The sequence below is a fragment of the Elephas maximus genome, chromosome 17 (genome assembly GCF_024166365.1).
Source record: "Elephas maximus indicus isolate mEleMax1 chromosome 17, mEleMax1 primary haplotype, whole genome shotgun sequence".
In the NCBI taxonomy this organism is placed as follows: domain Eukaryota; kingdom Metazoa; phylum Chordata; class Mammalia; order Proboscidea; family Elephantidae; genus Elephas; species Elephas maximus.
Window position 1 is genome coordinate 67167711 of NC_064835.1, and position 15649 is coordinate 67183359.

General features: G+C 39.4%; 1 protein-coding gene across 1 annotated transcript in view; it reads right to left on the reverse strand.

Moving 5' to 3' along the window:
* Positions 1-15649, reverse strand: part of ANTXR1 (ANTXR cell adhesion molecule 1) — a 258803-nt gene that overhangs the window by 163888 nt on the left and 79266 nt on the right. Inside the window, exon 10 of the mRNA XM_049856413.1 lies at positions 7474-7572. Within this exon, the coding sequence (XP_049712370.1) occupies positions 7474-7572 (99 nt within the window). The remainder of the gene's footprint in view (positions 1-7473; positions 7573-15649) is intronic.

Genomic DNA, 15649 nt, shown 5'->3' on the forward strand with positions numbered 1-15649 from the left:
TTTCTTATAATTTTGTCCATTTTCTGTCCCCCTTTTGACTTTTTTTAATCTAATAGAGGAATTTAAAAATATGTATTCAAACTCTCAGATTTTTCCTTCATGGGACCTCCTTTTAGTGTTGGTCTTAAAAAGTTCTTTCCCACGGGAAGATTATGTAAACATTTATTTTTGCTTCTTTCTAGAATTTTTATAGTTTCATGTCACATTTAAATTTTTAGCTCATCTGGAATTTGTTTTAAATGTAAGGTGTGAGATAAAAATCTAACTTAATTGTTTTTCCAAGTGGTTGGCCAGTTGTCTCAACACTATATTTGAATAATCCATTCTTTCCCCCACTGTTTTGAAAGGTCATTTTCTTATATACTAAATTCACATAAGTGTTTGGCTCTGTTTATGGATTTTCTTTTTCCTGTTCCAGTGTTCAGTTTGCCTATTGTGGCACCAGTCATACATACATTGATTCAATTACTGTAACTTTTTAAAATACATCTTAAAATCAACTACGGCAAGTTTCCACATTTTTCTTGGCTATTCTTGTAGGTTTTTCTTCCACATAAATTTTAGAATCATTTCGTTAACTTAAAAAATCCCACTGGAATTTTTAGTGGGATTGTATTAAATGTAAATAATAATTTGAAGACAACTGATGTCTTTACCATATCCAGTTGCCATTCCATTTAATAACAGTAATAGCAATAAAAATTAATTAATACTAGCAGCTATAACACTAATTGGTTGCTTACTGTGTGCCAGATGGTCTTCTAAGTCCCACACAAATTTTAGACCTCATAACAACCGCACAATATAGGCGTTATTATTGCCATCTCCATTTTACAGATAGGGAAACTGAGGCACGGAGAAGTCAAATAAGTTGCCCATGATCACCCAGTTAGACATGACAGAACCAGGATTCTTTCCATAGGTGGTTTGGCTCCAGACTCTGTGCTATCCATGAGTCTATAGTATTTCCATTTACTCAAGCTTTCCTTATACCCCTCACAAAATTTTAGAACTTCACGTCTTTAAAAATTTGGTTAAATCAGTTTTTACTAGATTTTACTTGTTGTTGTTACATTTTTCTTGTTATGTTTTCTAACTGATCATTGCTGAACTCTGACAAAGCTATTGATGGTTATGTAAGTAAGATATTCATTTTGAAATCATCCAGCTGACTGGCCTTATTAGTACAGTAATTCTGTTGACTCTTTTTAGTTTTCCAGGAAGATAAAATCATCATGTTAAAGTAATGATTTTGGCTCTCTCTTCCCTGTATTAATATCTCTGATTAGTTTTCCTGTTACTTGTCACATGCGTCTACTTAAATTTATATTAATTAACCAACGCTGGGTTTTTTTTTTTTTTTTGGTGGCGTAGTGGTTAAGGGCTATAGCTGCTAACCAAAAGGCCGGCAGTTTGAATCCACCAGGCGCTCTTCGGAAACTCTATGGGGCAGTTCTACTCTGTCCTATAGGGTCACTATGAGTCGGAATTGACTCAATGGCAGTGGTTTAACATTAGGTAAAATTAAAAATTCAGTTTCTCAATCATACTAGCCAGATTTCAGGGGCTCAACAACCACATGTGACTACTGGCTACCATACTGGTTACCATGATAGAACATTTCCATAATCGCAGAAGGCTCTATTGGACAGCACTGCTAGAATTTCTAGATAAACATCAAATAACAGTGGTGAAATGGGTTGTTCTGCTTTTTTCTTTGTAATTTTAAAATGAATAACTCTAATTAGGGAGTTACCATTAGAATGACGCTGCATTTTTTAATCTCAAATATCTAGATACATTATTATGTTAAAGAAGACTTAATGCTATTCCTACTTTCGTAACTAAAAGTATTTTTAAAAAATTTGCAATGGACGATACTCTTGTCTGCATCAATTGTTTTGCTGTGTAAGATGCAGACTCTCTTCCTCAATAATGTCATAGCTTTTCTTTGTCCTTTTAAAATACATTGTCAATATTTTATTTTGATGTTTTTCATCGGTGAGCTTACTCTCAAATATTCTCTTCTTTCAGTGCCCTTGTCCAGTTTTCTAAAAGTAAAGATTATTATCATAGAATGAAATTAAAAAATATTCTGTTTCTTTTCTCTGAAACAATATGTATCAGGTAGGGCTCCCTTACAGTCTGATAAAACTTAGGTGAAAATAATCTGGGTCTTTTGTTGTGAGGTGGGAATTCCTCATAGCTCTCTTCTAGTTCATGCATTTTATCTTCTTTTGAATTTACTCGCACTGTTTAATCCATCTATTAAGTTGTATTTCAGTAAATAAACTTTTTCAATTCTAGAAACTCTACTAGATTCTTTTGCAAATCTGCCTTAATTGAGTGTTCTTATTCTATGATCTGTTTTCTCTTTATACACTTTAAACATTCTACATTGCTTTCAAAAATTGTTCTCCAATCTTCTCTTCTTGCTTATTCTCCTATTTCTTTCACCTTTCTTTACATGCTTTGTTATTTTTTGCTGTGAGCCCACCTCCAAAGGAGGTATATGCTGCAGGAGTGCTGTAGGCTGTGGGCTGTGTGGAAGGTTCCTACAAGACACACATGCATCACCTCTACCAGGGGTACAGGGATCAGAATTGTCATGGACATGTTTGGGGCTTAGTTTCTTGACTTGGTGTTTCTGTGCTATGTGGGTGGTATAACATTTTATTTCATACCTGTGGATTTTGTTCCTCTGCTTGTTGAGCCTCTGAGCAGCTTTTCTAGTCCCCATTTCATGTGTGGTACAAGCCTTTGGAGTCTGATTTCTGCAGGGGGCATTGATCTTGCCCGCTGCCTTACATGGATCTGTGGCCTCATATCCTATATCTGCATCAGCATTAAGATGACAGTCTATAGACCCCTGAGCCTGGAGCCTCCTGATTCCTGCTTGGGATTTTTTTTTTTTTTTGGTAAGATATATCTACAACAAACCATTTGCCATTTCAACATTTTTTACATATACAATTCACTGATATTAATTACATTTATCTGTTGTGCAGCTACTACCACTATCCATTGCTGCTTATGCTTTGCATTCCCTTTTTGTTTCCTGTACCTGGAGATTTCCCCTTCTTTCCTGTGAGCAAGGCTGTGTGTTAGAATTTTTAAGATCATATTTTATCCAGAATTTCTGGAAGGGAGCCCACTGGTGTTAGCTTAATCTACTACATTGACCCTAAATCCAGAAATTGTTTTAAATTTCTAAGCAGTCAATTGATTTTATTTTAAAGCAGTGTGATGGTTAAGGTTGTGTGTCAACTTGGCTGGGCCATGATTCTCAGTGGTTCGGCAGTTTTGATATAGTTTGGCAGCTACGTAATGATGTAATCACCTGCAAAATAAGATCTAATATAATGTAATCACATCCGTGATGAGATCCGTTATGAGCAGCCAATCAGCTGAAAGGGAGCTTCCTTGGGGGTGTGGCCTGCATCCAATATAGGTGGACTTTCTGGCAAAACTTGCTGGCTTTTGCTCACTCTGGATCCTGCAGCTGGCCCCTATTCACCTGGCCTCCAGTGCTTGGGACTTGAGTTTACCTACCAATCTTGAGATTTGTCAGCCTCTGAAGGTTGTGAGTCAGTGGCCTGCCATCTTACCTGCCAATCTTAGGTTTGCCAGTCCCTGCAGCTACATGAGTCAGGAGAAGCCCCCAGCCTGACCTACAGACTTGGGATTTTCCAGCCTCTACAACTGCGTGAGCCATTTCCTTGATATAAATTTCTCTCTCTATATATTTATATGCTTCACTGGTTTTGCTTCTTTAGAAAAACCAGCCTAAGACAAGCAGGGAAAGGAGGACAGAAGTAGGTATTAACATATGTTTTAAATTTTCTGGTTATATTTATCATATAAGAATGTACCTGAATAATTCCTACTTTTTGGCATTAATATATTGGCATTTTATGTGTCTTGGCATGATAAATTTTAAAGAATGGTCATAGCTATTTAAAATATATATATATACATATACACATATATATATATAACCAAAAGGTTAGCAGTTCGAATCTACCATTTGCTCCCCAGAAACCCTATGGGGCAGTTCTACTCTGTCCTATGGGATCACTATGGGTCGGAATCCACTCAATGGCAATGGGCTTGGTTTTGGTTGGTACTATAAATCTAATTTTTCAATCTGTTCTCTTATATTTTATAATCTTTTCTTCATATAACTTGTTACTGTATTATTTTTTGTGGACTCTGAGGCCTGTATCATATTTGAATGACCTAAAGCCAATGCAGCCTTAGCTTCATTCTATACAAGGCCCTTCAATTAGTCTTTTTCTGATAATAATGATAGCACTTATTTTGTCTTTTTGTTACAAAATATAATGCAACATTTATGAAAAAACCTTGAGGGGGGGCAATATATAATATCAAAATGAAAACAGATGACATTTTAAAACTTGGGATCTGGTAGTGGGAAAGGGAAATGGAAAAAGGAAAGGAATCTAAATTATAGGGAAGAATCAAAAGAGACTATTGCAGCCAAAAGGTTGCTAAAAATATTAACAGCATGCTACATTTTAAAATTTATTTATCTTTTCTATCCTTCATAGTTTATTGCTCATATTATTTGCTGAATGGAAATGAATACATAGGTGAATTAATAAATAAAGCCATGTGCTTTATCCAAACTCTAATATTTCCCCTTTGCTTAGAATGTTTTTTCATGGCTATATGACTTGACAGTGGGAGTAGGTTTTATGTTTGAATTCAGGAGTGTTGCTAGCCATGTATAAAGTGATTTATTCACTGGCTTTCTCTTCTCCAAACTGTCAGCACTGTGGTGGATCCACAATTAGGTTTGTGATTTAAGCCAAATATCCATCCATCCCAACAACCTCTATTTCTTTCTGAATCTAAGTGAGGTGGGAAGATTCTACACATGTGTTTGCAAGTATGTATTAGGAAAGAAAGAGAGAAGGCAGAAAAAGGACAGGCTGGTTTCCCAAGAAATAAAATTTCATGGAAAAGCTGGAAAATGCGCTTTCCAAACGCCACTCTACAACTCCATAGTAATTTGCATTTCATTTCACCTTGACACAGCATCACTGTGTAACCTTTTAGCAAAGGAATATAGGGCAGGTTCTCCCCTTACCACCCTACTTCCATTTGTCTTCGGCGGGGGCTGTTCTAAAAGCTCGGCTTACCTGGGAAGTCTTCTTTGGAAGAATATTGATATCTTTGAGTTAAACCCTAAGCAGTTTTTGATCTTAGATTTGGGATTTCAGGTTAAGACAGAAAGTGAAGGCAAACTTCAGCGAGATCACCAGGGAAAGGGAAACAGAAGACGGATTGTACAGGGGGCACGAGTTCCATTTTCACAACGTAATTAAAAAAAAAAGTTGCCGTAGAGTTGGAATCAACTTATGGTGACCTCATGTGTATCAGAGCAGAACTGTGCTCCACAGGGTTTTCAGTGGCTGATTTTTAGGAAGCAGATCTCCAGGCTTTTCTTCTGAAGCACCTCTGGGTGGACTTGAACCTCCAGCCTTTTGGTCAGCGCTGACTGCGTTAACCATTGGCACCCCCCAGGGACTCCACATTATGACTACCATGGGGGCAGTTTAAAATAAAAATATCCAAAAAAAAAAAAAAAAACAAAAAAAACCCAGGTACTTTTTGTATATGTGAGAGCATTTCCAAACATTAAGAAAACTAACTGAATGCTTCAAATGTTTGGAATTATTCCAAGGTCAGGAATTCCAGATGTTTGTGAGGAAGCCACTGCTTGTGTCTGTTTAAATATTCCAGTGAATTCGAATATGTCAAGGAGGAAAAAGAGGCATACTTCTCAATTCTTCTTCAACAGAAACAGGACAATATCTACTTCATAAGGCTATTAGGAGGACCAGACTAGATGGCACACGTAAAGAGCCTGGTGGGGTGAGTGTTAATCAATAAACATGAGCTTCGCCCCTGCCCTCCTGGCTCTTTCTACCCCTTAGGGCTGTCACGTCAAAAAGACGTGAAGAGTTTAGAAAGTACATGGAAAATGCAGGATTTATTACTGTACGATTACTGTTGTGATAAGCAAACCCTGAATCAATAATTGTCTGTGCGAAGTATGCCAGATGTAAGCAATAGCCAGAGTCGCTGGCGTCTATCTTCCCATTGTCAGTCTGCCCATCTCTCCTGGACAGCTTCAAGAATCACACATTTCTTCAAATTAAGAACTTGCCTACTATGAATGTCTTCTGAGAGTGCCAATGTTATGATCATTCGTTTTTCGCATGAAATGCATTTAGCTTTACTTCCATATTCCTGTATTTCACTAAGGTATTCACCATGATGAGAGCTTCTTGGCTACTCCAAGCGAGAATCGTCCAGATTAAAAAAAAAAAAAAAATCTACACAGAATCTACACATGCAAGCCTAATAGCTTGGCTGTTGGTTTAAGTTTAGACCATCTATTTTTCACTCTTACCCTTCAGAGTCCCCAGTACTTGGATAAAAACCACCAAGCTTCATACGCTTTAATCAGCCAGCTCTAACATTGTCACTGGAGAAAGACTTAGTACAGATGTTAGTGGCCTAGGAAACAAGGTCCCTGCTGCCTCCTGAGGCTAGCGTGGGGCCGCCGCTATGGCTGTGTAGGTTGTGGAGGGATCCAGGGCTTGCTATGGATTGTATTGAGTTCCCCCAATATATGTGTTAAAATCCTAACCTCTGTATCTATAAACATGACCCTGTTTAGAAATAGAGGTTTTCTTTTGTTATGTTAATGAGGCCACACCAGAGAAGAAAAGGGTCCTAAATCTAATCACTTCTGAGCTACCTAAAGCCCAGAATAGACACAGAGACACACACAGGGGAAAGACAGACATCCTCTGATGACACAGGCAGATGAATCTAGAAGCCCAGGAACTCCAAGGATTGCTGGCTACTAGAAGCTAAAACGGAGCCTCGTTGGTGCCGTGGTTAAACATGGCTGCTAACCGAGAGGTCGGCAGTTCAAATCCAGCAGCCGCTCCTTGGAAATCCTATGGGGTAGTTCTACTCTGTCCTATAGTATTGCTATGAGTCAGAATCGGCTTGAAGGCCATGGATTTGGTTTTTTTTTTTTAGAAGCTAAAATAGACAAAGAAGGACCTCCTCCTAGAGCCATACCCTGAATTCTGACTTTTAGCCTCCTAAACAGTGAGAAAGTAAATTTCTGTTCATTAAAGGCACCCACTTGTGGTATCTCTATTACAGCAGGTCTAGGAAACTAAGACAGGGCTCATGTCCAGCCTCGTTCTGCTCACCAAGCCGGGCACCCATGGGGCTGTGTCTGTCTGAAGGGGTGCTTTTTCCAGTTAGAACAAAGACACTCTCGGGGCTAGCTGTGCCCTTGTGGGGGGTCTTACCAGCAGGGGAGGCCCTTTTCTGTACACTCTTATGTGGGTGGCCTTGCTAGAACAGACGGCTGGGAGCACCCTTCCCTGAAGCACAAACCCCAACCTTGGCAAGACTTACTGAGTGTGACTGAGTCGTTGATCCTGAAGCTGCAGAGGACCCTGTCGACGTTGCGGGCATGTCGAAAGCCATTTCCTCTCACGACTACTTGAAATGACTCTGAAACGAAGAGCATAATGGCAAGACACGTTATCTGACTGCAGGCTGTTAACCTTAAGTTGCCCATCTGCCTTGATTTAGGGCCTTTGCTGTTTCATCAGGCTTCAAATATTCAAAAATTAATTTAGGTTGGAAACCAAAAGCAATCATATGGGTGACTTTTACCACTTACCAACTCATCCCCAATCGGTATTCACGAGGAAGGCATATTACTTCTTAGTCTGAGTTCCTACCTTATTGTTCTTGCCGCTTCTCCTACCTGGAATGCCTTCCTCCTTCCTCTCTGTCCGTTCAGATCTTACCCATCTTTCAAGTCCAGGCGCTTTTACAACTGTAATCTCTGCAGCCAGAGGGGGCCAGAGGGATGGGGCTCTCCACCGCCCCTTCAATCAACTCATCTCCTCTTTTATGTCTCCTACATATTGGACTCCCCTGAAAGGAATTCTTCAGAGCTCGAAGTATGTGAGATTCTTTGGAAACCACTGCCCTGTGTTGGACAACGTAGCACGTAATTATGTACTGGCTTGGACGGTCCTTCCTTTTTTTCTTACCCAGCCAGAAAAAAAGCTCCTTTAAGTGAGGGGTTGTTGATACTGTTGTGGAACTCCTATCAATGCTGGGTGTACAGGAGCACAACGAACTTTAGCGAACAAATCGGGGTCTTGCTTAACGGTGGTCAGTTGTCAAGCATCACCTGTTTGAACTAACGTTGGTCCCTCAGTGTAGCAGTCATTTCTCACTGAATAGAAGAGACAGTGAATCTCACAGGTCTCCAGCCCTGCATATTAATTTCATATTGGCATAATGCATGTTGAATTAATATATACAAATATATAATTAATAATTAATTAATTATCTGGATAATTAATTAATATATACAAATTAAATTCTTCAAAAGTAAAAACAACTATCCTCTTTAATAGCCCTGCCAAGGAAAAAAAGCCAAGTAATTAATTAGCTACATATTGAGGAATATTTGATTAAGCTTCATGGTGACGAATAGCCAATGCCTCATTTTCTTTTATTTTTGTCAGCCTACAAAAACTGGGGGTTGGGATAATGCCGTGTAACATATAAAAAGACAAACAGACTAAAAGTCAGAGGAAAAAAATGCACTGTTAGTGAAAGTGGATTTTAAACTGTAAATTGCTATCCAAATGGAGATTTTTGTTGAGGGAAGGATGAGCTTAGAGGACTAGCATGTGGGATTCTTCCAAAGTTTAATATGTTTCAGGAGTGTATGTCACCTTCATTCCCAGGAAACCCATTTAGGGGCCATGTTTGCTGAGATAATAATAACTGATGTCATTGTACTCTCATGGTACGCCAGGCCCTGTGCTAAGTGTTGTATGTGCAGACCATTTAAGCCTCCCTAAGCCATGACGCTAAGCCATTTGTGCACTATCACCCTGCTGGTGTCTGTCGGGAGTCAGAACAGACATTTAGGCCTGCCAGGCATCAAATGCCGGGCCTGTCACCATTATGTTCTTAACTCGGGCGCTAAAATGGATACTCACTGTCTTGTGACACATGACTAATTTAGAGGTTGGTGGTGTGATTTCTCAAGAAATTTTATTTCTTGTTTTCACGTTAAGCAGGTTTGCCCATTTTACGAAAGAGCGGAGCTGGTCTAGATGGGAGCAAGAAAACTGAAAGCTAAGTAAAAGAGCCCAGAGGCACTCCATGCGCTACAAGGAGTAAATTTAGAACAGCATGCCAAGGGACCCGAACAATAAGGAAATTGAGATTCTGCCATTTTAAATGACTTGCCCAAGGTGATACAATTAGTAAGTGGCAAAAGTGGCACTCTTATCCAAGTGTTCAAGTGCCTTAGCTTAGATCTATATTGATTAATGTTACGGGCATATGCAGTCTTCCAGGACCATAAGTCCCATGAATATTAAGGATTTATATATGCATTTAGTCCCTGGGTAGTGCAATGGTTAAAGCACTTAACTACCAACTGAAAGGTTGGTGGTTCAAACCCACCCAATCTCGGAAGAAAGGCCTGGAGATCTGCTTTTGAAAGGTCATAACTGTGAAAACCCTATGGAGCTCAGTTCTGCTCTGCACACATGGGGTCACCATGGGTAGGTATCAACTCGATGGCAACTGGTACTGGTTAGATATGCATGCTGATGTACACACATGATTGCCAAGTTTAGGGGGACGGACTTCATATTCTTATTTGGCTATCTGTCTGGCATGTGACTGATCGCTGAATCAGTTCAACTAGCATTGCATTAAGTGTCAAGCACTGGGGAGGAATTTAATTGCATCTCATTTACTCAAGTAAGTATTTAGAAACCTACTTCTGTTTCAGACATAAAGAAATCTACCGGCCGAAGTTTTTGCTGATTCAAAGTTTCCTGTCTGATTTCTGTGACTCCTTCTCGTTTCCTCATATATCAGTGGAGGGAGGGAAGACTCTGAGAATGCAGGCCGCATGCCAAGCTCTCTTCTCTAACAGCATGTTCTAGCATTACCAGTTCAGCTGCTGAGTCCTCTATAAAGGGGCTGCCCACATTTCTGGTTGGTCCAACCTCAGGCTTTTAGGAAGCAAGACAGCAGGATTCCATAATGTGGCAATGGTGGAAACCAAACAATGCAATCCTCCAGGCCAAGGAAGAAGATGGAGAAAAAGATGCTGTGGGAAGCACTCCAGAGCAGAGGCAAGGGCTCCCATTCTGCCTGATACCATCTCTGTGTTAGCGCAAACATGTGGTTTCCAGGAAAGCCCAAACATCTGAGCCGGCAGCCTGACTGGAATGTCAGCTCATCACACATACAAGTTATGTAACAAAGCCCTGTCCGATGAATCTGCCAGTAAGTGAGAACCAGGATACACTAGAACCGGGCCATATTGATTTAGCTCCATTTATTCACAAAGCCCTGAACCTATCTTTCAAAATATGAACACCTCACATGTTTGTTGGGTTACAGCTCTATAAGAAGTGTCTAGGGAGAGTGAGGCTTTAAGAAGAAAATATTTAATTTTCCACCTGAACATGGCATTTGATTTCATCTTTTAAGATACATATTCCTTATGACTAGTTTGTTACTTTTGTTTTCAATTATAATTTCATCTTCCTGAGGGTGGTGGTGTTAGGTGCCATGTAGTCCCTTCTAACTGATGGTAGGAGCCATCACTTCTACTTCTTCTGGACGCTTGGCTGTGCCTAACCCAGGGCTGAGTCAGTCTCAACATAAGCTCAATGAATGAATAAATAAATGACATGTGTTGATATAGAAGGGGCATAAAGGAGAAGTGCAGGTGATCATTTACACAGGTATCAGCCATGTGTAATCCTGTTTATTTTCTGAGGCTCGACAGGTCAGTGAATGAAAAGATAAACAACTCTAGTCATTAGGGATTTTCGTTTTCTTTATGTTGAGGTGTAATCCATAGTGATCCAAGCCGTGGTATTTTCAATCACCTCATATGCATTTGAAAGCTGGACAATGAAAAAGGAAGAGTGAAGAAGAATTGACATGTTTGAATAATGATATTGGTGAAGAATATTGAATGGACTGCTGTCTTGGAGGATGTACAGCCAGAATGCTCCTTAGAAGCCAGGATAACAAGACGTCATCTCGCTTACTTTGGATGCATCATCAGGAGGGACCAATCCCTGTAGAAGGACATCACGCTTGGTAAAATAGAGGGTCAGCAAAAAAGATGTAGACCTTCAATGAGATGGACTGATGCAGTGGCTAGAACAATGGGCTCGAACTTAGCAACGACTGTGAGGATGGCGCAGGACTGGGCAACATTTCATTCTGTTAAACATAAGGTAGCTATGGCAACTAACAACGACAACAGTCACTAGGGAAATGCAGACCAAAACCACAATGAGGTACCACTTCACACCCACTAGGATGGTTATAACAACAACAACAACAACAAAAAGGATAATTACAAGTGTTGCAGGATGTGGGGGAACTGGAACCCTCATACACTGCTGGTGAGAAATAAAAATGGTGCAGCCACTTTGAAAAATAGTTGAGCAATTACTCAAAAAGTTAAACACAGAGTTACCAATGACCTAGAAATTCGACTCCTAGGTATATACCCCAGAAAACCGAAAATGCATGTCTACACAAAAACTTCTACATGAGTGTTCATAGCAGCGTTATTCATAATAGTCAAAGAGTGGAAACAACCCAAATGTCCATCAACAGATAAATAAGCAAAATGTGGTACATCCATACAATGCAATATTATTCAGCCATAAAAAGGAATGAAGTATTGATACGTGCTACAACCTGGGTGAACCTTGAAAACATTATGCTAAGTGAGAGAAGCCAGACACAAAAGGCCATATATTGTATGTCCAGAACAGGCAAATCCATAAAGATGGAAAGTAGATTAGTGGTTGCTAGGGGTTTTAGGGGTTGAGGGCAGGGGACAGGGATTGGAGAGTCACTCCTCAGTGGGTATAGGATTTATTTTTGGGGTGATGAAAATGCTCTGGAAATGGTGTTTGCAGTCGCACAACTTTGTGAATACATTAGAAACCACTCAAAAGGGTGAATTTTACGGTATGTGAATCATCTCAATTAAAAAAATAAGGTTAGTAAGCAGTTTGATAAACTTGTTCTGCTCTGTTCCTTCCTTTCCTTTTTTTTTTTTTTAATGTAGAACAAATAAATTCAGATGACCTCAATAAAGATCATCGATCATTTACTGTACCTGAAAATGGGACATTTGTATATTCTCTACTTGTACTGGTCACTGAAGGCTTTTGTGCAAAATTATTGTTGTGATGTTGTATCTTGTGAGTGAATTTGAATTTACTATTCCGTGAGATGCTTAATGTGGCATGTAACACCTAAAATGTAGAGACCGATGTATAGTAAGTGCTTTCTGTGCCTAAATTATTCCCGAAAATTTAAATTTTGTAGCTATTTATTTATTATAGTTCTGTTTTGGTTGCTAGTTGCCATCAGGTCAACATCAATTCATGGCATAATGGAACGAAATATTGCCTAGTCTGGCGCCACCTTCACGATCGTTGGTGTGTCTGGCTATTGTGTCAATCTATCACGTTGACGGTTTCCCTTGCTTTCTCTGACCCTCTACTTTACCAAACCTGACGTCCTTTTCTAGCCAATGATCTTTCCTGATGATGCTGTGTCCAAAGTAAGCAAACCAAAGTCTCTCCATCCTACCTTCTAAGGAGCGTGCTGGTTGTATTTCTTCTAGCTGACTTGTTCGTTCTTCTGGCAGTCCACAGTAAATTCAATATTCTTCACCAACACCATAATTCAAATGCATCAATTCTTCTTTTGTCTTCCTTTTTCATTTTCCAGCTCTTGCATGCATATGAGGTGATTGAAAAGACCACAGCTTGGGTCAGGCACACCTTAGTCATCAAAGTGACATCTTCACTTTTTAAAAAACTTTCAGGTTTTTTGCAGTAGCTTTACCCAATGCAACATGTCCCTTGATTTCTAGACTGCTGCTTCCGTGGAGGTTGTTTGTTAATCCAAGTAGAATGAATTGTTGACTTCAATTTCTTTTCCATTTATCATGATTTTTGTCAGTTCAGTTGTGACAGTTGTGAGGATTTTCTTTTTTTTTTTTTATGTTTAGGTGTAATCCATGCTGAAGGTTGTAGTCTTTGGCCTTCGTCAGTAAGTGCTTCAAGTCTTCACTTTTGGCAAGCAAGGTTGTGTCACCTGCATATCACAGGTTGTTAATGAGTCTTCCTGCAATCCTGATACTGTGTTCTCCTTCATATAGTCCACCTTCTCAGATTATTTGCTCAGCATACAGACTGAATAAATAAGGTGAAAGATACAACCCTGTCGCACACCTTTTTCCATTTCGAGCCATGTGGTTTCCTCTTGTTCTGTTTGAACAACTGCCTCCTCATTCATATACAGGCTCCTCAAGAGCACAATTAAGTGTTCTGGAGTTTCCATTCTTTGTAATGCTTTCCATAATTTGTTATGATTATTATTGAGGTATAACCAGCATATAATAACTTGCACATAAAGTGTACAATTTGATAAGTTTTGACCTGTGTATACAGTTTCAAGACAATACCACAAGAAGATAGCAAACACATCCATCACACCCAAAAATTTCCTTCAGCCTCTTTATAATCTCTCCCTCCTGCTCCCCTCCAGCTCCACCCTGACTCCCAGGCAAACAATGATCTGGTCTCTGTCACTACGGATTACTTGGCATTTTACAGAATTTTATGTAAATAGAATCACGTAGTATGCAATTCTTTCGGGGGTGGGGGGGTCTGGCTTCCTTTACTAAGCATTCTTATTTTGAGATTGAACCATAATTATTTTGAGATTTACCCAAAGCTTATTCACTTTTATTGCTGAATATTATTCCATTGTATACCTAGACCACAATTCATTTATCCATTCACCTGTTGATGAGTGTGAGTCGCTTACAGTTTTTGGCTATGTAAATAGACCTGTTATGAATATTATGCAAGTCTTTTTATGGACATACGTTTCCTTTTCTTTTAGGTAAATAACTAGGGGTTGAATGCCTCGGTGATTTGGTAGGCGTTACGTTCAACCTTTTAACAAACTGCCAAACCTGTTTTTCAAAGCGGTTGTGCCATTTTACATTCTTACCAAGTGTGTGAAAGTTCCTTCTTCCTCCAAATTGAAATATTTTTGAAAGAAGAGAAATGCCAGACAGAGAATGAAATAGTCCATTCAGAAGAGGTGACTAATGGTCAACAATGAGAGCTTCGAAAAACAATGAAAAGTGAAAGAAAGGAAACTACTATTCGGTGTTGCTTGAAGGTTGCTGTGTTAAGCATCTAATTTCCAAATGGTAAACATGAAGCCTAAAACTGCCTTCTTTTTGTGCTAACTCACCCAGTTTTATCACAATGGGAAATTCAACACAGCAGGAATAATACAACTGCTTCTGAAACGACAATGCAAAGAGCTAATTATAGCTTCCTTCCATTTCTGGAGCACCACACCTTCAAATGTAGAGCAGTTGGCAGGTTGCACACTTGATTCCTATTGCTTCCTTCCTGGAATGTTTAGATAGTACACTGCGAACTATTCAAGTTGGAGGCCAAGTAAGACCAGAGGAAAGTGGTGCTCAGGCAAAGAGATGCATTTCTTAGAGAGCAGCTAAACTAGGCAAGGCCAATATAATGTTGCGTCAATTATCTTAATAACACAGAGGCTAATCCGCAAATACATATAATTAGGAACTTTTTGTCATTGTTGTTTTTCCAAAGAAAAATTTTTAATAGTCAGAGCCTAATGGTTACAAGAATTGAATAAAAACAGAATTTCAATTCCTATACATTTTTTTCTTGCACAGAAGTATGACAGTGATTAATAAAGGCTTTCTAGCATAAAATCATTTTAGAATAAAATCCTGGGAGGAAAGTAAAATGTAAACGTGATTTCAAGGAGGAAAAGGAAAGATGTAAAATTTTCTGACTCAGAAGGAAGAGTTTGTTCACGCTTTTTTTTTTTTAATGTTGCATGCTCTTTCTTTTTACTTTATTGTGTTTTAGGTGAAAGTTCACAGTGCAAATTCATTTTCATTCAAAAATTGATACACAAATTGTTTTGTGACACTGGTTGTAATCCCTGCAATGTGTCAGCACTCTCCCCCTTCTCAGTTGGGTTCTCCGTGTCCATTTGTCCAGTTTTCCTGTCCTTTCCTGCCTTCTGGTCTCTGCTTTTGGGCAGGTGTTGCCCATTTGGTCTCATCTACTTGACTGAACTATAACCGTGTTATTGTTTGCTTTGTACGCTTGCCTAATCTGTGACTGGAAACCCTGGTGGCGTAGTGGTTAAGTGCTACAGCTGCTAACCAAAAAGTCGGCAGCTAGAATCTACCAGGGAAAACTCTATGGGGCAGTTCTACTCTGTCCTGTAGGGTTGCTACGAGTCAGAATCGACTTCATGGCAGTGGGTTTTGTGGTTTTGGTTTAGTCTGTGACTGAAATCAGGAATGTTTTTAAAGGGCCTATATCAGAAGAGGAAACCCTGGTGGCGTAGTGGTTAAGTGCTACGGCTGCTAACCAAAGGGTCGGCAGTTCGAATCCTCCAGGCGCTCCTTGGAAACTCT